We start from the raw sequence: 22650 nt of genomic DNA, 5'->3' as shown, positions 1-22650 counted from the left end.
GCCCGAGTGCGTCAGCTTATCCCTCGGTCGATAGTGATAGCGGAGCCTGGCTTCACTTCCGACCTCTTATGTGGATAGCGTTAATCGTTCAGCTTAGTTTTTCGTTGCCACATTTTCTTCTAAGCCGGCGGATATCTTGGAGGTACCACAAAAGGATCGGTGTTTTTCATTACGACCAAGTAGCATGTCACAGCCCAAATGTTTTGTTAAGACATGGTTCCTTCTAAACAACGACCACAGTAAAGGTATTCGAACCATGTTTGTCGGCGCTTCCGGTAAGCCGTTCATGTTTTCAGGACATTAAAGATAAGTGCACAGTGTTACTTGTAACACGAGACTACCGATATCGCAGGAAATTGATATTTTCATCAGCCTGGACTATGCTGGCGGTGTTACGCTGGCTGTGGACGCCGAGCTGATCATTGGCGGCGGTCAGGCCTCACTTTCGCTCAAGGTCAGCCACTTCTCGGCCAAGGGTCGCATCCAGTTCTCCAGAAGACCGTACACGCGCTGGTCGTTCGCCTTCTATGAGGTACATCTTGTGTGTTCACGCATCTGGGGGCACAGACCTCAGGCGGGAACCAGAAAGCACGGGGCATGCTATTCCCTCGAAGCTCCTGAACGGTGTTTTAATGCAAAGGCAAAGAATGGCTCATCAATGGCGCTCACCTGATTACTCTCCTGTGGGACTCGCTAATTCTGGACCCACGGGCTTAAAAAACATCGTGTATTATTAAAAAAAGGTTTACAAATTCATAGAAACGTTCCTAATAACCTACTTTGCTTCTTTTAAAAAATATACCGCTTCTTTATTAAAATAAAACACGAACAAGAAAGCCATTTCGGTTTATCTAATTTTCACTAGATGGCGCTAGCTGTCTAACAAGTAAGAGTTTTGTGTTCTTATTCGCATATTCTTAAAATAAGCAAGCTAGCCCGCTGTGAACTTTTGTAGGTATTAGTAAGACTTGCCGTATCGTGCAAGATGGTTTTTAACACCGTGGGTCATGAAGTAGCGAGCCCCGTAGGAATGTTAGCAGGTGAGTCCGCCTTAAGGGAGACTCACCAGTTAACATTCCGACGGGGCCTAAGGTCGGCGTTGGCACCGGCGTCTGTAACAATGGAGCGGCTCCCGGACGACGTGTTTTAGAAGCGCGGAGTGTTCCATAGCACGCACTTTCACGGGGCGGTAGCGAAATGGGGCCGTCCACTGCAGTACACCGCATATTGTGTAAGGGAACGGAAGAACGCAGCCTGGCGAGTGAACATACGGGCAGCGATAAACACCATCATTTTAAACTCTGCCAACACGTGGCGTTGGGAAAGAGCAGCGGCACAATGGGTAACGGACAGATCTAGTCCATTGGAAAGTGTTAGGCGGAAGCGAATCGCGAAGCCAGGTGCCTTAAATGCCAAGAGAGCGAAGCCCTTCAACAGCGCGAGGGGGGAGCAAGGTGTCTCATGCGTTCAATTCGATATCATTGGATTCGTATTCAAAACTCCTAACGAGGGCTTAAGTGTCCCCGGACCTTTATAAAACAACGTTAGTGCTTTATTCAATGAGAGGACGCCTGTGGACCAGATATATCACTGTAATAAAGTGCACCACAATTGTCACGGTTCCAACTGGTCTTCTTCTCCCGCTGCTGCTTGTAAGCGTTGTAGAATCGAGGCCGCAGCAGATGCGGGCGGCGAACGCTGAAGAAATGGAATTTCCCGAGACAAAATGGCGATGCTGGCCATGAAAGACGCTGTGTTGCGGACTCCTGAAGAAAGGCAACGGCGCATCTGGCCGAACCTTATGGGCACAAGGGAGAGGGACGAGATAGACACGCATTCTTTGAATCACAAATAAATATTCAATTTTTTTTAACAAAATGAGTTTTTTTTTTTTTTTTTGCCGGGAAACCAATTAACATATCTGGGACGAACCAGAAGCAGTTGCAAGTATAATGCGAGTTCATTGTGCGTTCGTGACAGGGGGAATTTCGAGCATTCTGAACTCCTAACAGCGACGAGGTACAGTTCGTGTCGGGTATCTGAATTCTCTGTGAAGTCGATCGATGTACTGGTCCATTGTTACTTTGGCAGGAGCCCAAGATTGTGGTTTCCGTGGAATCCAGCCTACAAGGCTCCAGCCTGCCGCAGATCGCTAACATCATCTCGTCTACGGTACGTCGTCTTCCTCGTATAAATGCAGCGTTCGGGAAAGCGGCGTCTTCGTTCCCAGCCCGGTCAACACTTGGCCCCTTTTGGTCCGTTTATTATGGCGTTGCAGATCAAGCGTACGCTTCGCACCAAGCACACGCTGCCGTGCTACAAGATCCGGATAAAGCCGTTCGTCCTCCTCCCGGAAATCCGTTTCGCGCCGCCGCAGCAGGAGAAGATCAGCCACACGGGCCAGCTGGAGGTCACCGTGGTCGAGTGCTCGCGACTCGTGCTCTGCGAAGGTTCCTTTCAGCTCTACTGCATGGTGTCCATAGGTAAGTAGCACATTCGTCGTTTGTTTGATTGGTTGATTGAATGATTGATTGATTTCTGCTTATACATCAACAAATCTACTGGAGTCATGCTTTTGAAGGTGCTGCACAGCATTATGGATACATTTAAACCTGTATGTAAGGAATTCCTAGATTTAACAAAGTTTTTCATTTCCCCATTTCCACCTTCATTGAAGCCCATGTGTTTGCGACCTTATGCAATGAAGGAGTTGCGACGGTTAAACTGCATGTAATCAATTCGCTACGCTGATGAGTCAATGTTTTTTGCCCGTTTTCTGAAAAATAGGCTGGCGAAATGCTCTAGTTTAGCGAATTTCGCCCGCACCCCAATCTCCCGTGCGTTTCCACGTGTGAGTGCGGTGTCGTTTAGGTGCTTGACCTGCCTGTCGGTGTGTACTCGCGTGTCTCCAGTGATATCTGTGGCATGGATTCGTGGGTGATGAGTTCCGCTGCCTGAAAGCGACAAACTCGCAATTTTAAATGCCATCTCCGCTGGCGATAAGAACGTCACCATCCGATACAGTGTCGAAGCTAGCATCCCCTCAACAATTTTGGGTGCGGAAAAAAAAAAACATCATGTTCGCGAAAACAGCCCTTTCAACGTAAGCTTGGTTTTTGAAAAGCGTTAAGGCACCGCAAATATCAAAAAGCAAAAGTGATACTTAGTTACGTTTGTGAATTCTGGGGACGTGTAGTTGCAGAGAGCAAATCACGCAGTTTTTCAGTGTGAAATATATCCTTGAACAAGGGGAAGTTCAGCATAACTGATGTCTAGCATATTTGTTTCGGTTCTGCTTCATTCACGGTAGCTTTAACTCAAAACTTGCATGTAACAAAAACCAGGATGTAACGAAAAAATGCAAAATTTTGTCAACTTCGTTATATTCAGGTTTAACTGTATACAGATTAAGTTGGGCATGGCTTTTTCAGCTTTCGCCCACAATAAAAAAAAGGAAATCGTGCCCCAGTTATACTGAACGGGCATTAGGTTAGAAACAATTCGGCAAGTATGACCTTATTCCGGACAAATGGGGATATCCACCATCCCGGTAATCTGCTCCTTGGGCGGTCTCGATTGTGCCTGCACATATATCGTGTAATTAGACCGACGACACACAAGGCCCCCAATGCTGTGTCATTGTCTGGAAGCCCTCCTACCGGAGTCGGCTGAGCTTTGTTGATTGAGAGGACGCTGAAATTAGAGCTTACCCAGCTTCCGGGGCAACCGCGGGGCATGAGGCGGCAGTCTTCGCGGTTCAGCGAGCGCGCCTTGTAGCTTGGTTTGAGAGCGGGCAAGGAGGGAGGAAAACCATCGTTTCTTACAGCCGCCTGCACCATAGTAAGGCGAGGCTGAAAAACCTGCTAAGCATGCAATCAGACTTGAGGCATGGCATCCTTTGAAATCAGGAAGTGGAAGTTCGGTCAATGCGTATTCGGCGCGAATCGTCGACTGGCCTATTTCGATGGAAGGTCAACTCGTGCGCAGGTCGTAATAAAGTGAGCTTGGAGCTTTGAACAAAGTGATTATCCTTGGTCTTTCACCACAAAATACGAAAAGTTGTGGTCATTCTGTCGTTGTTAACAACTGTTTTGACATGCTAAACGCAGTTGTAGATGTAATGCTTAAAGTTCTTAAGCTACTGTTTGCCTGCCCTTATTTTAAATGTCCAAAATTTTATTGTATTTTAATGATGAAAGCGTCAGTGACCCACTTGCAGAAAATGATAGGCCTGAATGCTTGTGGAAATCTGGATGTGCGCCTCCAAGTAACGGCCTTTTAATTCTACCTTTTACACCGGTACATTGAGAGAAGTTCGCTATAGTCATAGACTAATGCATCCGTCCAGGGAACCACTTCACCGCCCCGAGTGTTGCCGATTGTCAATATTTAATTCCGAAGGTGCGTATCGTTTTAAGACGACGGCGCGGTGTGGCCCGTTTTGCGCAAAACCGACATTTGTGGTCCGGTACAGAAAATTGAGAAAATGGGCCGAGAGCAAATAAAAACACATTTATGTTCGATCGAATTCGAACACGGGTTCCCAGACCATAAACGCAGTGCATTACCACTGCGCAATCTCCCACCTTTCCAGCGGTCGAAGATCATGCCACGTGACAAGTGAACGTCACGGCACGCGAGTAGGTTAAATGCCCCCTAGTTGTGCAGAACTCATACTTTGAAAAGTAGTCGCGGGTTCCACCATGGCGAAAGGCTGAAGTAGTTCATGCCCAAGAACAAAAAATTTTGGCCGCGTATCTGCTCCTTTCGTTGCAAGTCGACAAAAGAGGATAGTCCTTGTCGACGTTTGCCTAGAAAATGCCTCCCTTTGCTTTCGCGCTCACCTGTCATGCTGTGCCTCTTCCGGCGCGCTCCTCCCAAGGTAAATACGCTAAAGGTTTGCTCAAGTCAATTTAAATTTACCGCGTTCCACTGCTCCAGGCCGGGTGTCTCGATGCCAGCGCTGCCGTATGACGGAGATACGCGTGAATGATACTTCAAGGCTTATGGAACCACGTTGCCTTACTCCATGTTCGTTCCAAGCAGAACGTGAAACCTATCTAGTGTAACCTTTCGTAACTGTTGCCGCTTGATTTCTTAAAATGCCGCCAGAAGCTATAGTGGCGCGGGCGACAGCAGGCAACGGAGTGAATTCTTTTTCTGCAGTAGATGTATTGTTTCATTTCACAAAAATCAAGCATAAATGAATTATATTATAAAAGCACAGTAAATATCACTTATGGATAAATTTTCTGTCTTTTTATTGCATAATGCCTTGTTCTTGTTCAACAATGTTGAAAAGTATGAACATAATACCAGACTTAGATGTTTAGAATTGGTTGTGAATATATAAGACTATTGCGCAGATTTTGTTTCACATTGGCCAAGTGGCAGAATCGCGTCACAGGCAGACAGACAGACAGACCAAAATTTCTGGGTTCAAGTAGCCCAAGAAAGACTATCTCTTTAAAAGCGATCACTAAAAAAGAGGCGCAAATGCGATGCAACAGAAAGAAAGCCTCGCGAAATATTTGGCGCCAAAAGATGAAAGAACAAAAGCGAAGAAATTGGCGCGAGTACGATGTAACATAGATATAGGACATAGCAATGAGATTGAGATGCTTTGGTCTACAAAGCACGTAAGCAGGATGAAGTTGATTGATTTATTGATTGAATGTAGGGTTTAACGCGCCAACGCAACGCAGGTGATAAGGCTCGCCGTAGTGGAGGGCTCCAGATTAATTTTAACCACCTGGGGATCTTTAACCTGCGCCGAAATCTCGTACATACGGGAGTTTTCGCTTCTCGCCTCCATCGCCTGAGCACCAGGACATGGCCAAGAATCTAACCGGCGTCCTGGGGCTCAGCAGCGCAATGCCATAGCCACTCAGCCACCGCGGCGGGTAATCAGGCTGAAGTTCTCCGCAAAATTGTAACGGGCATTTTTTTTTTTGCCAATGCCCTAAGGGTTACTCTGCACGGTCGCCGAAGACGGCGACCAAGAGGCGAGCAGAAAATTCGGTGATATATTTATATGCCGCGAGGAGATCCATAGCTGAGATCAGGGAGCTCCTTGAGAAGTGTGCGCACTCCCTCGCTTATGTTTTCATGCTACGCAACAAAGGACGCTGAGATGAGGTTGCGATGTCCGCTGGTTTGTCGGAGCTTGCTGGCGGAGGCTAGGGCATCACTTTTTCCAACCTCCTCTCTTGGACGGCGTCAGTAAGCCAAGAACGAGGTAGAGCGCCTTTGTAGCCTTCACCTCAGCAGGATTCAACACATCGCCATCCAGTCGTCTGCTAACACATGCAGTGAAGAGTCCCCTCGGCCGGGAGCATCGACATCAGTCTGGAGTTTGAAATCCAGAATTCAAGTTGAGTAAACACGCATAAAGGTTATCCAAACGTTTTGCAGGTTGCAGGTTGCAAATGCTGGTTGCAACTGCTAAGACTTAACATAAGCACAGGGCGTTACCGCGCTTTGCGTTGGATGCGCTTGGTTGTTTGTTGTTTTTTTCTAAATTGACAAGTTTCAACATTCTTCCTGCATATTCCATGTATCCGTGCTGATTTATCTCACGTTTTCTCGGTCACTTTAACGTGCCAGAGGACGTCGGAATTCATGGGACAGAAATTTTTGAGCGCAGAGGACACCCAGTGGATCAACGTGGACAAGATTGTCGGGACGTCTTGGATTCCCATCCAGTTGGAGATCTACAAGGAGAGGGGTCAGGCTTCCGGCGTCGAATTCAAGGAGGTGAGAACAAACCGAGCAGGGCATAACCAAAATCAAGAAATCTCTTGCAAGCACGAGCACGTGCCATCTTCTGAAGGCCAGAAGTGGCAGGCGTCAGTACTGTAGCGCAGTGATTGCGAATGTGACTGCGAAGCTCTTACTCGTTCACTGGAAATGGTCTAGAATAACTCGAAAGGTTTTTTAGCTGAAACTACCACCGGACAGCGAGCGTAACCACAATGAGAAAATCGCAGCATCTCCACTGTGTGGATGATGGCGAGGGTGTGGAGTACGGGTACTCGAAATGACATCCATGTTGCGTCCCGAGTGACATCTGATTTGCGCCCCGACTGTTGTTCGATTGGAGCCGTGAGTGGCACGTTGATTATTCCCTAAATGAAATTGAACTGACGGCTCAAACGGAATTACGCTTGGTTTTCGCTTGATGGTGGTGTGCGCGGGGATTTACGCGGACGGACATTGGGAGGTCCTAAGGTACTTCGCACCGTTACAGGCGAGGGAGTAAGCCGTTTAACTCTCGGCTAATAACTCACCGTCGTAGCCGAATGGGTAAGACAACTGTCACTAACCCTGCCTGGTCTACGAGACACAGGCTTGGATCCTGCACGCGCCTGTGTGATTTTTCGCGATTGTAAATGCTATCCCCATGGACGTGGACGGACATTGTGTGGTCCTAAGGTACTCCGCTCCTAAAGCAATTTGGGCCTTGCAAGACTAATTCGTCGTGGAAGGCCCAAGTTCACGTCTCAAGATTGCACGTCTCTGCCTTTTACATAATTTTTTTTTTCCACAGCACTTTACAAGATTGTTTAATCACGTCGCCATCATATGTGTCATCGCGTCTGCATCACACGCGCAAAGTTGGGCTCATTAGTTGTACTACTAAGGCTTTTTTTAATTCATTCATCCCACGTACATCCAATGACTGGAACCACCTTCCACAAGACATTCTTAAAATTAACGATGTCATTTTTTTTCGCTCTGCATTGTGTACTGTTACTTAAGTAAGTTTGTTTTGGGCACACACAATTTCTTACCCCTGATAAGTACTTAAACTGGTGCATTATTCCCGAAATGTACAATTGTACAAATTTGTACGTCTGTAGAAATGTGTTAAGTATTTTCTTCTGCATCGCTCCACCCAGCTTGGTAATTTTTTTTAAATATCTGCCTGTTTTCATGCTTTTTACCGTAAACCCACTCCCCTCTGTAATGTATTACCCTAAGGGAACCAATTAATAAAGAAATAAAAAAATAAAATATGTGTGTACTCAGTGAAGCAGTGGTGAATGTGAGGAAGAATACGCCACAACTGGCCGGTGTTTCCTGTCAATGATTGTTCTGCTCATGTTGCACACGTACAGGTGGTAATTTAAGATATATAACTTCCAAATTTGTGTTTATGCTTGCCACCATTCCACCAGAAACTAATCGAGGGCAAGTTTCGCCAATGCATCGTTGTGGACAGCATATCCCCCAACTCTCCCTTCGCTTCCGGCGGCCTGGTTGAGGTAAGCGGGCACACGTAGTCCGAATAAACAACGCTTCAACCTCGAACCACTAATCACACCTTCAAAGCAGAGGCATAGCCAGACATTGCGCAGGGTGGAGGGGGGGTGCTGACATTGCACCTTGACCTCCTCCATATGATGTTTTAAGGGATTATTATTGTTAAGTTGCGGCAGGAAAATTGAGGCGAACCAAGTGTGATACTAAAGCGCTCTATTTACACGATGGTGGCCATGGCCGATAGCCCGGACGCAGGCTACGGGCGACGCACTGCTTCTTCTTCCTTTGGGATCCAAATGGCGCTATGCGCCCCGTCCTCTTCTTCCTTTTTGTAACACTATCTGTAATACGTAAATAACTATTAACTGATGAAATACATTAGGTATTATCTAGAAGTATTAACGGAAAATATTAAGTATTAACTGAAAATATATAACCATTACTTTCAAAATGTAAAAAAAAAAATATTTCATAAAAGAATTTATTGGCCTATTCGAGAATTGTGGTAGAATGTTTATCACTGCTTGCTATTTTCTGTTTTGTGCGCATAAGAAGGAATAACAAAACACTATAACAAAAGAAATAAATTCGGAAATGTAGATCAAATGTAAGCATATATGCTCAAGGAAACATGGACGTAATCAACTTGGAAGTAAAGAAATAATTTATCTAAAACTAAACAAAGCATGGATCAGGTATTATAAACGTGAAAAGCACGAAACAAAGAACTTGTGGGTGGAAATTTAATTTTAACGTCGCTTTTTCATACAAAAATCTGTTTTTTATTTAATTTTTGCACGCATGTGGCGGGTAGGGACAAATATTAACACCGCTATCTTTATGTCAATATATTTCGTAGGAGCAGCTAGTCAACAGTAGCGTACTGCGCATAATTACATCATACTTTGTCACTAAAAAGTACATAAAATGTACATTGTGGTGAAAAAGACGCTATTATATTTTGATCAGGGCAATATTAGGGTCACTGGCAACAAAGTGTACAGTTATGCAGCAAGCCCGTTCTACATGGTTGATTGATTGTAGGGTTTAACGCACCGACGCAACGCAGGCGATGAGGCGCGTCGTAGTGGAGGTCTCCGGATTAATTTTGACCACCTGGGGATCTTTAACGTGCGCCGAAATCTCCTACACACGGGCGTTTTTGCTTTTCGCCTCCATCAGAAAAGCGGCCGCCGCGACCGGGAGTCAAACCCGCAACCTCGTGCTCACCAGCCTCGTATTCAGCCTAGCAACCTCGCCTAGCCTAGCAACCTAGCAGCCTAGCAACCTCATACTCAGCCTAGCCAGTGAGCCATCGCGGCGGGTGTTCTACATGGTGCGAACGTGCGCGCAACTTCGCTGCTGCGGCGGTACTCATGTGGTGAAACGAGCTATTTTTGTAGCGGTGGCAACAAATCATTATGCAGCACGAGAGTACCGCAGCAGAGAATTCGCAAAAAACTTCGCACAACTTTGAGAGGAGGGGAGGGGGGAGGCGACGGGGGCCGAAGTAGTTTGCGCTCTGGTTTCCGGCGGCGACCACGGTTGTATGGAAGTGCTAAACGAGCCGGAGTGGTGGTTTCGCCCCCGAACCTCCCTTGGTTTGTTCTGAGTAGCGACTCTTCGTCGCGGAGCGTGAACTCGCAGAACACCCCAATAGATGAAGGCCTTGCACAGGAGTTAGGCTTGCCAGGAGCGAAATGGGCCACCAAGGGAGAGTAGGAGCGCTTTCCATTCAGGATTTATGGGGTTCTAGATAAAATCCTAGGATGGTTTCCGGCGCAGGTGGTTGCCTTGGGTGCGTCCATGACAGCGCGCCATTTTTTTCGGGGGCGGGGGGGTGTGAGGGGGGTGGAAGTGCTATAATCCCCCTCCTCCGGCTACGTCCCTGTTTCAAACTGATCGCTACCCTTCATTCGCTACTTGCCTGCTTTATTCGAAGCCCATCGATGTATGATTGCTTAGGAGGCAAACTACGATAGAGCCTTGACGGAACGAACGCACCTAAATGAACACGCCCGCTGACAGGCGATTGATTGATTGATTATGGGGTGTATCGCGGTGACGCTACACAGGCGATGAGGCGCGCCCTAGTGGAGAGCTCAAGATTACTTTTGACCACCGGAGGATCTTTAACGTCCGCTGAAATCTCAAAAACTCGGGCGTTTTCGCCTTTCGCCTCCATCAGAAAAGCGGCCGCAGTAGACGGGAATCGAACCCGCGCCCTTGGGCTCAGCAGCACAAAGCCATAGCCATGAGCCACTGCGTCGGGTACGCTGACAGACGGAAGGACGCTTTAAGCGGTATGGCCTGACTCCTAGCTTCATCATATTCCTCGGTCTTTCGTTATAGAGAGTTGCAGCATTCCGCGTGTTCCGTACATTCCGTATGTACGGTATGAACCGGGACCCAACTGAGCACGTGCGCTATCGTACAGGTAGGGTGACTTAGTTTCGCTTACGGGTCGCCCCCGCCTGCCATGCGCGCGCATTCATTCCGGTGGGGTGCGCCCCTCCTCGCCGTGTCCGCGCGCGCAAGCAGTGGGGTTCCGGTAGACGGATCGTACGGAACAAATGGTATTCGAGTTTTCTAGGTAAAACAGAAACAATTGGCTCCAATCCACACTGTGGAGCTGTTTGGAAAGCAAAGCTATCAATGACCCCCGTAACAATTCTACATGCGACGTCACTTCAATTCACACACGCGTCTCTAAAAAGACTGAAACCAGAGATTCTGCCAGCCGTTACCTGGGAATCGCGGGAGCGCCGTCCCGAAAGCAGCAGCGTCGACCACGGCCGGGTATGAACGGTCGACGCTGCCGCTGTAACGTGGCCGCACGTCGAAAGAAAGAAAGCGCAGAGGAGCGTGTTTCGAAGTGTGAGACAGCGGAACGTAGCCATCCTGATATGCTAATGATGATGATCGTTGGATGTTTATGGCGCAAGGCCAACTGGGGCAAAGAGCGCCAAAACAATAGTCGATGATAGGGGTGAAACCTTAAACACTAAGTAAAATCAGCAAAAACAAAAGTAAAATCACAACACGACAATGAGCATGGCTGGTGTATAGGGCCAGATTTCATGATGCATGATAGGAAATGAGGTTTAAAAACTTGACGTCGGACTTGACGTCGGATATGCTAGCTTGGGGCTACACCACCGCGCGCCACAAGCGCAGACACCGAAACAATCCGGCACGTGAGATTAGTGATTCCTATGTATACATATTTAAACTAAATAGTTTCGTAAGTTTGAGAATTCGTAGAAAGCTGACGGAAGTTTATAATCTCTATTTATCAGAACCAGTTGCTCCATTCGTCTTTTGTAATGCCTGTTAAAACACAACCGAAGTGGTATTCAGCAAGCTAAAAAACACAATCCCATTTGTGACAACAAGTGCGCAAAAGGTGGCGTTCCTCTAGCGGCCAGATATCTGTAAGTGGTCTCTACATATTGTTTTCCCGCCCTGCAAACCAATCCTTGACGTATCTTTGCCGTACGACCCCTTAATTCTGTCGTGTCTGCGTTACCCAGGACGTGCTGTCGATCAAGGTAATCAAGACATGCGAAGTAAGCGCGCAGTGGCCGCGAAGCAGAGCCAAAACCACGACCGGCTTCAGGCGCGCCGATACTGCGTGCCGATTTTGTTATTGCTTGTTTGGTTTATTTTAGTTCTTTCCGTTCCCACAGCCCCGGCTGGCGCTGCTTTAATCCTCATTTTCCCGCTGTATACGCGTTTGCTCGGTTTGCCATCCTCGTTACTTTGTCGTTTTCTTGGTCCGTTGTGCTGAGCCTTTGCCGATTCCAATGTGGTCACGTGCACGCCTTCTGCGGGCTTGACGATAGGCTAAAATAAGTGTTTTTGACGCAAAATTATTGCGTGGCTAGGCAGGCGAAAGCACGCACACGGCTGGCGCCCACCGAACGCGCACCCGCTCGAATTTCGTCCGCAAAAAGGTTTTTAGATGCGACTGCATCTCATTCACTCGCCTTGTCCCTGCATCCGGCGTCGGCGTTGTTGTCGGCGTTCGCCTCTCCCCCATTCTCCTCGCCGCGCGAGCTGCGCTTTCCGCCGCTCACCCGCTCTCCTCTCCGATAGCGAACACTCCCTCGCGAGGGGCATTGGATTGGATTCGATTGGCTTGGCTTGGCTTGGCTTGGGTTTGGATTGGATTGCATTAAAGTGGATTGTGTTGGATTGTGTTGCGTCATAGCCGCGGCAGACGCACTGGCGCCGGCGCACCCCCTCACCGTTATGCGCGCTATAAAACGCGCTGCCTGCGCCGCTTCTCTCCATGGTTCAAATGGCAGAGAAATGTTTCGTTGGCAGCCATAGAGCCTACCTGTCGACCGCTTAGAGCAGCACTTAGCAGCAACGGAGCAACGGAGCAGCAACGGAGCAGCACTTAGCATGACTTTGCTGACTCGGCTGGCCAATCCAACATGCCCTCGCTTTGTTTACAATTTGCCCCCCCCCCTCAATAATGGTGAATCGGTGACTAGGAGCGAGAGTAGCGCATGCGCAGAGCACTACTGGAACAAGGTCCATTCCCATTGGCTTACGACGCACAGCACGAGTATGTAAAAAAACTGTGTGCGTCAGAATTTTTTTGCGGTCTTGGTTGACCGCCAGCTTATGTGCAGGCAGCGTAGCAGTAGCATGAATAGTGATTTTTTGAAAAAGTAGTTGCACTGAGTCTGACACCGAGGTTGTAGGTTATAGTCGACTTAAGCAGGAGCACGCCCGCTAGATGAGAGCGCCGGTGCGCCCTTAATGGTGTCAGGAGGCTCGGCGACAAACCTAGCCAAAAGTAAAGGTTCAGTTCGCTTCGGTACGAAGGCAAATATCCCGAAGGTACGTGTGGTTCTCACCGGAAGCATTTAGCGGGGACGGCTGCCATACCCAAGTTTGCCATTTGTGAAGCGAAGACACCATGTGATGGCGTCTTACGAAAAAAAATTACGCCCACCTCCCCTCGCGGGAACCCTGGTGTGATGCGACGCTGAAGGGGGTTCCATTGTGCGTTTCCGTTGGGTCGATTACTCGAATTGCGTGAGCAATCGTCGGGTAATGCGAGAGAGAGAGAGAGAGAGAGCAAGCGTAGCGCGGACGACCGTCGACTGAGAGACCGGCCAGAGCGCGGCACTCCGCGTATATGCGCAGCGCACCCAAAGGAGACGAGATCGCGGGAGAGAGAGTACTGCACATGCGCACAGCGCGCAGCGCCGCCCACCGGCGGAGTGAGAGTGCGCTGCGCCTCGCGCTCGCAGATGTTGAGAGAGAGAGAGTGTTCGCTATCGGAGAGAGAAGAGGGGGTGAGCGGAGGAGAGACGCAGCTGTGCGGACGCGGACGCCGACGCACGCAGGACGGGGCCGCCGGCAAGAGATGCTCCTCTCAGCGTCGCATCTAAAACAGCGTGCAAACGGACGGGACGAAACCAACGAAGGTCCACAACACAAGCGCTTTTGTGCACCTTTTCTTGTCACGGGCCATGTCACGGGACTTGTCGCGGACCCTGTTCTTTCTTTCCCGCCCGTTTCCGTGCTGTTTTTTCGTAAGACATGCTTTACCAACTAGCCCACCTTTCAGTTGTGCCTCTTGTGATCGCGGTAAGGACCGACTTAGAGGGTTCGACGCCGTTCGCTGTGCGCAATGTCTCACCTTCACTGCCATTCGTTTCTGTCTCCATTCTAACCATCCTGTTTCAGTGCGCATATATTCAGCACATACTCCATAAAATAAACCCATTAATGGCAAAGTAAATGAAATTTAGATGTGACAAACGTCAGTTTTGTGTCGCCGGACACCTCGGAAGTTGTCCAATTTGGTGTGCACCCCGTCGATAAAATGCTCGTTCACAGTGAACACATTCATGTTTACTTTGTAATCCTTGTTTCAGGGGGACATCGTGATATCCATAAAAGGCACGGAAATCACGGACCTTAAGACGGCTTATAAGCTTCTGGCCAAGCACGGAGACACGTAAGTGACAGCCGACCGAGCGTTGTATGTAGCGTGTTCTTTGCGAACGCCTACGTGTACCGATGAACTTATACCATTACCGTGCAAACGCAGAATAACCATGAAGGTCGAGAGAAAGTCAGAATTCAAGTGGCACAAGCAGCAGCAGGCCCCGGTGGAGCAGCAAGGCCAAACACACAAGGTTGGTGCTGGTTCATACTGGGAACTCCTTTGTTTTGTCAGCCTCGTGCAGTTCTTGGGGAGCAACAGTGATGAGGGGAGACGGTGATGCAAAAACAATGTCCTTTCCTGGCACGCGCTCCCGGTCGCCATTTCCCATTCGAGAAAAGCAGGCGACATGCCGTGGGACTACTATTTTGTCCGCACTGCCACGCCGTTTCACTACTCGGAGGTTAAACTTTGCTGCATATATAGTCAGCTGAATGGAGTAGAATTTACGTTAACTTCTTCGCTAGTCAAGCTGCACGTTTCATACTTTGGGAGTGTACGCGTCGAATCTGCACCTGACATATGAGGCTTGCGGTGTGTAAGGACCGCAGATTAATTTGAACCACCCGAACATTGCGCCGAAATTTTTACATGTGCGTTTACAAACGTTTTTCTCCTCTTGTCGTAAGCGCGGCCGCCGTGGCTAGGATCGGGCCCGTGTACTCGAGCTCATTAGCACAACGCCATAGCCACAGTGTGGCCGTCGTTGTGGATAAAAGTGACCGCATTATTTTGAAATAAAAACATGGTAAAATATGATTAAAGGACAAAACTGGATAAACTGACCCAGGGCAGCGTACAACAGTGATGTACAACAGTGATCGCATAGCAGAGCCGTAACCACTCACACGCATTGCAATCACTTCAGAATTAATATTCCGCGAAGCTGTGCTTTCATTGGACTTCGGGAGCTCCTCATACAAATTTCACTATTTGTGCTCACCAAGACACCAGGGTGAAGACGAAGAGGAATTAGCCCATGTCAGAGCGCTTGGTCAAATGTCAGTCAGGTGGAAATAGAAGGGAAATACTGGCGCAGTATTTTTCTTTGCCTTGATACCCTCCTTTCTCACAGTTATGTGAATGATTGTTCTACTTCTGGGGTATAGAAAGTGGCGCTATTGTAGGTTGAGACTTTCCGTCCGTCTGCTGTGGGTCGTGGGTCACGCAGGGGCGGCAGCAAGTTCCCAGACCCGGCGGCGGCCTCTATCGTGGGGTCTGAGAACCACCGGCGAAGCAGTACCCAGCATGTTTAAACAGTGCGGTAGAGACGGGGCGACAAGGAGGAGGACACACAGGACGAGGGCTGGTCCTGTGTGCTATCTTTGTCGTCCCGTCTCAACCGAGCCGTTTTAACATGTTTCAGTGCTGCAACCAACTAGCTTACATTTAGGCATTGATACGTAGACCCACCGATAGAGGCCGCCATCGGGTCTGCGAACCTTTTGACAGGAAGTTGAGAGCAATGGATCAACGTATGTGGACAGCTAAAGATTTTGAATTCTGACACCCATGCCGTAGAAGAATTTAAAATGTGCTTATTTGGCTTGAACAAGTCTTCTCCTTTGAACAAAGTTGCATTTCTTGCTTGGCGGAAGCAGGGATTTGGTCACAATTACACTGACAGCAAGACGGGAGGGTTTTTATAGCACGCAACTGTGAATTTTACCTAAGGTAAAACGTTGAGGCTGGAAAAAATGCTTTCAAGTCTGCTTTGTAAAACTGGTTGGTGCCTGTATGATTCAACGCTGGCTTGTTTGCTTCTTAAGGATGTCTGACTTGTTCCCGCTTGAATTGATGACGTATATAATTAGTCTGCTTGTTAAATGTTATTATGTGTAACATGCTTCCAGCTACCTGGTTTGCAAAATTATATAATATTCACGCTGGCTTTCACGAGATTTTCGGGGATGAATTATTTTGAACAACTACAAATTGTTTGGTCAAGTAACGTGCCTTAAGTCAAAGGCCTTTTCAGGACGCTCATAAAGTCTATTTTGCCTACAAATAGCTTGATGTTACACTTACGTCTGGTGTCAGGAAACTACTATCCTTAATAATCATGTTTTAATTGTGGCATACTGCCGCATGTGACCTCTCGTGTCAAAATGTTTTATCGTTAATCTTGGCTCGAGCGTTGTTTTCCTAAACTCTTGCACTGCACTGTTGTAGGTTTCTGATAATACAACCGTGTATGGCTTGTTTTTAGGCCTTTCCCTACAATTTAATAGCAAACTGCATTTTCCCAAACAGTTATGCGTAAACACAGTATGGCAAGCGCAATGAGTAATTCCACCTTTGAATTACCTTGGTTTATCTGATAAGACAGCATATTTGATGCTCACTGTTGTATAATGTCTGTGTCAGTGCCGCGGTAGACGCACACGTCTATTTATTTATGAAGCAGTCGACCCTTATACCGTCTTTATTAACCATGTTTTTGAGTAAAAGTGAATATGTGAAAATGCCACCTGGAGCCTAGTGTTATCGTTATGGTATTTATTCCTTGTACGTTGGTCATTTTCTGTGCAATTTAAAATAGACAGCTATTAAAATCTGAAATGTATGAATACTAACACCCAATAAAGTTGTATAGTATGTTGAAAAGCAGTGTATGAGTCATAATAGTTCGTTTCGTGCGTATTTTAATGCAAGTATATTGTTTCTTTTATATGCAGCTGAAACCCAGCACAGGATTCTGCGGGTGAAGCCAAAGAGGGTGTGCCGCTCTAGGTGCCTCAGACCAACTTTTATATAGAACTGTGCTCCGATAGGCAACTGTTGGGAACTGTCAGGGACCACACTGCTGCGGTGGTTTCTGCTTTCCAATTGTTGGTATCACTGCGGGTCATATATCAAGGCTGTGTTAAAATGGTGCTTGCGGTTTCCTGCTGATACCAATGCATCCGCCAGCCTGGCATATGACCTCGGTGTATACCGACAGGAAAGCAGAAATATTGGAAAAGTGGAGTCCCAGGACAGCTTCCCAATGCCTATAGGAACACCGTTTTATATAAACAGCTGGTCTGAAGGTACCTGGAACGGCGCATCGGATAAATTCCATAATCATTTTACATGGATCAATGTTCCAGTAACTTAAACTACCCTTTTATTTGGAACAGTGATCCGCATACTTTTATTTGGAACACCGATCCACATAATTTAGTCGCAAAAATATGTGGTGCACTGTTCCACTTAATTTTCAGGATATGTGGAACACGGTTCCAATTATATAACTGGAACTTTTTTGCAAAAAAGTTCCAGTTACTAAGTGGATCTTAGTTCTTCCAGTGTTTCGTTTCCTAAGATAAATAAAACGTGCTTTGAATACTTATTCCTCATTACTTAAGATTTATTATAGGGCGTTCATTGCTACGATCGCCTTGCTAGGATAGGCGCAACTACAAGGGTACAGTACCCTGTGGCGGCAGCGACAATAGACAGGATATAGTGCTACTCCCAGTACCCTGGTTCTCCACATTTGGCGCGGTTATGGACGGCCAGAGCACATAGCGACGAAACGAAGACGGCGGCGGCGGGGTGGCTTGTCGCCACAGAGCATTGTCTCATTGTTCTCGTACAGTCACGCCTGTCTCGATGCTCACCAGAATCGCTCCATCTGGTTTCCCCTGAAGCCCTGTCAGCACCTGTTATCATTTGTAACGCCTCCATACTGCCATTCTCCTGACTTTTAGCGGGCTAACTTCCATGGTGTACCTCAAGGTGCGTTTCACACCATGCTGCGAAACCAACTGGCGCGAACTCACACGCATTTTGACTCCCACGAGAAGTGGTTACCCACCGCGTGCACTGCAGGGTTGCGGTAAAGATGTGGGTGCGGTGGGTACGCGCGTATTGTGGTCTAACTACACTGAGAACTTTTATGAACATCCAGCTGTTTAGTGTTTAGTCGTCAAATGTGGCCGGTCATGGAATTGCGCTTTTATAGGTTGTCGTGATGTCTTCGATTGCTGCGCATGCGCACCTTCCCATCCTTCTTTTTGCAGCCTACAGACGCAACAGTGGTACCTGCTGGGTCGGTCATTGAAGAGCCGAAGGGTGGGAAGAACAAGTTCTTCACATCGAAGACGTCGCTGGCCGCTCTTCTCGGTGAGGCCAAACTTTTTGTCCAAGGGCGGTCTTCACCGATTGAAGGGCACAATCGCATTACTCTCTGCTCTCTCCCTAAATCATTCGGGGCTTAATAAAGGAAGATTCAATGGAAGCCCAATTTCCACAACTCCCGAGAAACGCGCATCAGTGTGTCTGCAAAAATCCTAGCCTCAATTCTACTGCAGTGTTTTTCTACATCAGAAGAGTTCCGAAATCTGACTAATGGTCACACCAGAATAAAGTAACGACATAAATTAGTTATAAACGCGTCTTACGGGCAACGCCTCTTTCTCGGTTATGATCACGCCCGGTTCATCGGCGTCGCACCGAAGTTCTACCACTTGAAACCCTATTGTCACCGTAACAGAGTCTAGAAACACATCCACGTCAGAACAAATAAATTCCATGTGGCTCTAAATTGCTACACTCATCAATGCTCGTGCCTGCTAGCGACTGCGAGAGGGCGTAGGCGGAAAAGTGAACACGCATGAACTTGGGGGGCCTCTTTGTTATGTAAGACATGTGGCTTCAACTCTCGCTGTATCTTGTAAACATCCATACCTGCAAACTGTAGTATGGAGGAGACACTAACGACATAACGATCACTCTGCCGCTCCATGATAACCTCCAGCAAAGAAAATATAAACATCTGCCGAACGTACAATTCACGAATGGCAGAGTAGTACTGGCGTAGTGCCTAAGTGAGTTCCAGAGTGTGGACTGGCTTCAATGCTTTCGCACTACGACCTCGCCGAATGGCAGCATTAAACACAGCTCGCCCTACGGATGAGTTCGGTAGAGCGATGTCATCCTGCGTTGAGAATTGTGACTACTTGCCTTAACATCCGAATAAATACGCCCATGTCTATAATAAAATAAATACGCCGCTCCTTTTCCGGCACAGCGCCTCCTTCAAGTAGGAAGTGCAGTCTACCTGCACGCCTAAACCGACGGGAAGCAACAAGAACGTACGGCAGAAGTGGGACGCAATTCCGAGTGGTGCAGGGTTTCGTCGGCAATCAGAGGAATTTATGGCAGCTTCTGTTTCGTAAATTTTCGTTCTATCCAACGGATCAGCATAGAACGGCGCAGGAGTGTTCTCTGTATATCTGAAAAGGCGGCAAAGCCAGCTGAATTTTTACTCGTACAGTAGCAACCGACCACGTGACGGACAAGGCAAGAAAGGTGCCTTCCTTGGTGTGCTTTCTTGGTTTTGCTGTCTATTTCAGCGTCCCCGGAGTAAGCAGCTCTAGGAACCTCTAAGGAAAACGTTTTACTAGAAATATTCTGGGTCTGTTTTGTTAGTTAGGACCCGTTTTAATTCGCGTTGATTCACGATGGTTAGGCCTAAGCGTAAGCCACCACCGTACGAATAACCATGATTTATATAACCTTCTGTTCACAGGCGCTACGAAAGTAGTGAGAGTAGGCGACAGCGAGGATATACAGGCGCGCGCAAAAGACAAGAACCAGCCCATCGAGCGCACGCAATTCGTGCTGTCCACTCGGGTGAGTCGCTTCGCTGAAAAGTGGCACATTTTCCTTCGCAGCATACTCGTGCCTTGAATGCGTTGTAACGCTAGCTATACCAACGTTTGAAGTCTACCCAGCCGAGCCATAAAAAGCAACAGAAAGAACCGCGAAAATCAGGGGAGCGGTGACTGAGGTTCCATAATGGAGTCTCTTAGATTAAGCAGTAAGTAATGTTTGGATTCAAGGCGGGCGCCGTTAATCATATTGTGGCGGCAACCAAGCAAGAAGTAATGCTAAGAAGTACGCTGCAAGAATAAAACACGTGTTTTTAAGGCACCATGCATTCAGAGTATCTTAAAGGACAATATATCTCGTCACGAGTACTTCAGTCCGCCATTTATTTGCAGGCTTTAGATCCTCAAAGTACAACAAAAAACTCGCACAAAAACTGGTCGGGTGGTAGCTAGTAGCAAAAGTGCAAATTAACGCCAAGACCCCGACGGAAAAATACTAACGACAAACACACTTGGCCTTTACGTCGCCCTCACCAATAATAAATGTTATGACCATCTGCCCTTCTATTCATTTTGACCCTGAAGGATCCAGTCTTCTTGGAAAAGTTTACCTTTGATATCAAGAACAACTTGAAGTACATTAATATCGGAATATTCAGCAAGGGACAGATCATCAGTCTACACGGGGTGAAGAAGAGGCCCAGCGACACCATGCTGGCATATGTGAGTGACTGTGAGCTTGATTTTGTTGGTTTTGTCAAGGGTGGTAATTAGTTGAATAAGGACAAGTCGTGATAGCCGCACAATTAGGGTGTTTCTGACACCAATGCGACCTATGGTATCTGAATAATTCCTGCGTATCTAATAACCTTTTTGTGCGTAGTATACTGGGTGGTGTGACGATAACTGAACACTTAAAAACATTTTCCTGAGCGAACCACCGCTCTGTTCGCGCTAAGCTTCACGCGAAGGTCGCATTTTGTGGACTATTTTGTTTGACACCCGGAACAACGGTGCTTACCTGTTTATTCTGAAAATAAATATAAACGATTTTCACCTATGGGAAAACGGCGGCCAATTTCGACGTGTGAGCCAAAGCAAATTGATCTTATGAACGACGGCGCCCCTGGGGTATGCAAAGCGAAATGCACGTTTGGCATTCATGGTAGAAAGGTACCAAATGCTGTAGCAGACGATTAGCAAATCTCTTTGATCCCTAGTTCTTGATCAGAAATACTTGCATAACACCTGATACCAATCATTATAAAATATTCCCACGATTCATCGTTGCCAATAAATGTTGGATTTGTTTCCTCACCTGCTTTCACATTTTCTGATCGTCTGCTACTTAATTTGTGTCCTTTCTACTGTGGAAGAAGCCAAATGAGGTGATCATAAAACCTGCTTTCACATTTTCTGACCGTGTGCTACCCCATTTGGCTCCTTCCAGCCGTGGAAGGAGCATTAATCCGTTTCGCTCTGCATCCCCCAGGTGGCGCCGTCGTTCCAACGACAGCGCCACCTTGGGGATGCTTCTATTTTATTTTTTCCATCCGGCAGCGGCCGGCTGTGTTATCGCTGTTACAAGCGAATTCATTTCCTTCTTTTTAATGCCACATGGGCTATCTTATTGTGTTAGCGAGAGTGTTTGGCCCTGATGTCACCAGCCTAGGAAAACATTCTTTGATCTCCAGTGTCCTCGTTGTAATTCGAGAAACAGTCGCGCCGAAACATAAACAGTCCCAGGGCAGCGGCCGCGGCATTCGATTCACCGAGACTCACCTGTACCCTCAGCCACGAGTCGACGACGCCCCTGACGACCCATGCCACACGAAGTACTTCTCTTCAGTTTATTGACTGATTGTAGGTGTTGAAGAACCGAGGCGAGGACAGTGGGACGTGGGTGAATCTTTAATGGCGGATGGAACCATACAATGATGGTGATAGTTGAGGGCAGCTGCTCATAGCCACCTTTCTTCTTCTAATATTTTTAACATCCTCCCGGCCGGGCGATAAGTGGAGGAAGGTTGACTAATATGAGGAGTGAACTTTTCAGCTGTAGCCAACGTAAAAAACGCTATTGTCCAAGTTCACTAAACAGTCCGTTGTAATCAGAAATGACGTCAGGTCCATGTTAGCCGCAAAATGATAATTCCTTCTTCTGCTTCTACCTATGTTTCCACCTTTTGTGGCACATGCGCTTTGTGGACTTGGGCTTGGGCACGTGGCTTGTCTTGACCGTCGTCTCTCCCTGATGACCTGGCAGTGTTCGTGCATGCTTCGTGTGGCATGAGCGTCGGATCATTTGTCGTGCCGAGGAATTGACGTACTGCCCGACTCTTTCCATGTGTAGAACCGTCCTTCTACGTGAGGCTGCTCTTTTCTTTTTCATTTTACCGATAAGTCATCATTTGGTCACGTGCTTTGGTGAAGCCGTGTTTAGGGAAGTTGTGCCTGCACATCGTAGGGAATTTTGTTTTTGTTGTCTTCGCGGTCTTCGTTTGGACGTAGGGGTTTTCAGGTCTTTCTCTACCTTGGTAAACGAAGTGCCCTCTGAAGCCATGCTGCTGTGATGACATCTATTTGGCGTCTCCATGGGTGAGCCAGAGTTTCTTTTGTGGTGTCGATAACGCTGCTGTGCTTCTCCGTTAACCTGTGGTTTTTGTAGTCCTTCATTAGGTCGTTTCTTGCGCATTGATCTTGTTTTCTTGCCGCTAAAACGTTGCACACCAGACGGCTCTGCAAGTTCATGCTCAGCGGTTGCGTTGTTCGGACTATTCGTCCTTTTTGTTGTCGGTAATGGAGAAATTTCAT

At 47.5% G+C, this 22650-nt stretch overlaps 1 protein-coding gene across 1 annotated transcript in view; it reads left to right on the top strand.

The window, feature by feature from the left end:
- LOC144175196 (PDZ domain-containing protein 8-like) overlaps window positions 1-22650 on the top strand; it is a 43164-nt gene that overhangs the window by 582 nt on the left and 19932 nt on the right. The window contains exons 2-11 of the mRNA XM_077704299.1: window positions 353-532; window positions 2092-2172; window positions 2279-2483; window positions 6647-6756; window positions 8181-8267; window positions 14166-14248; window positions 14342-14429; window positions 18244-18346; window positions 19755-19858; window positions 20422-20569. Coding sequence (XP_077560425.1) covers window positions 353-532; window positions 2092-2172; window positions 2279-2483; window positions 6647-6756; window positions 8181-8267; window positions 14166-14248; window positions 14342-14429; window positions 18244-18346; window positions 19755-19858; window positions 20422-20569 — 1189 coding nt within the window. The remainder of the gene's footprint in view (window positions 1-352; window positions 533-2091; window positions 2173-2278; window positions 2484-6646; window positions 6757-8180; window positions 8268-14165; window positions 14249-14341; window positions 14430-18243; window positions 18347-19754; window positions 19859-20421; window positions 20570-22650) is intronic.

This window comes from Haemaphysalis longicornis, unplaced genomic scaffold (assembly GCF_048455015.1).
Source record: "Haemaphysalis longicornis isolate Haplotype H1 unplaced genomic scaffold, Haemaphysalis longicornis Haplotype H1 scaffold_3, whole genome shotgun sequence".
Lineage (NCBI taxonomy): Eukaryota > Metazoa > Arthropoda > Arachnida > Ixodida > Ixodidae > Haemaphysalis > Haemaphysalis longicornis.
Note: the sequence above shows the minus strand (reverse complement) of the source record. Positions and strands in the feature narration are given on the sequence as shown.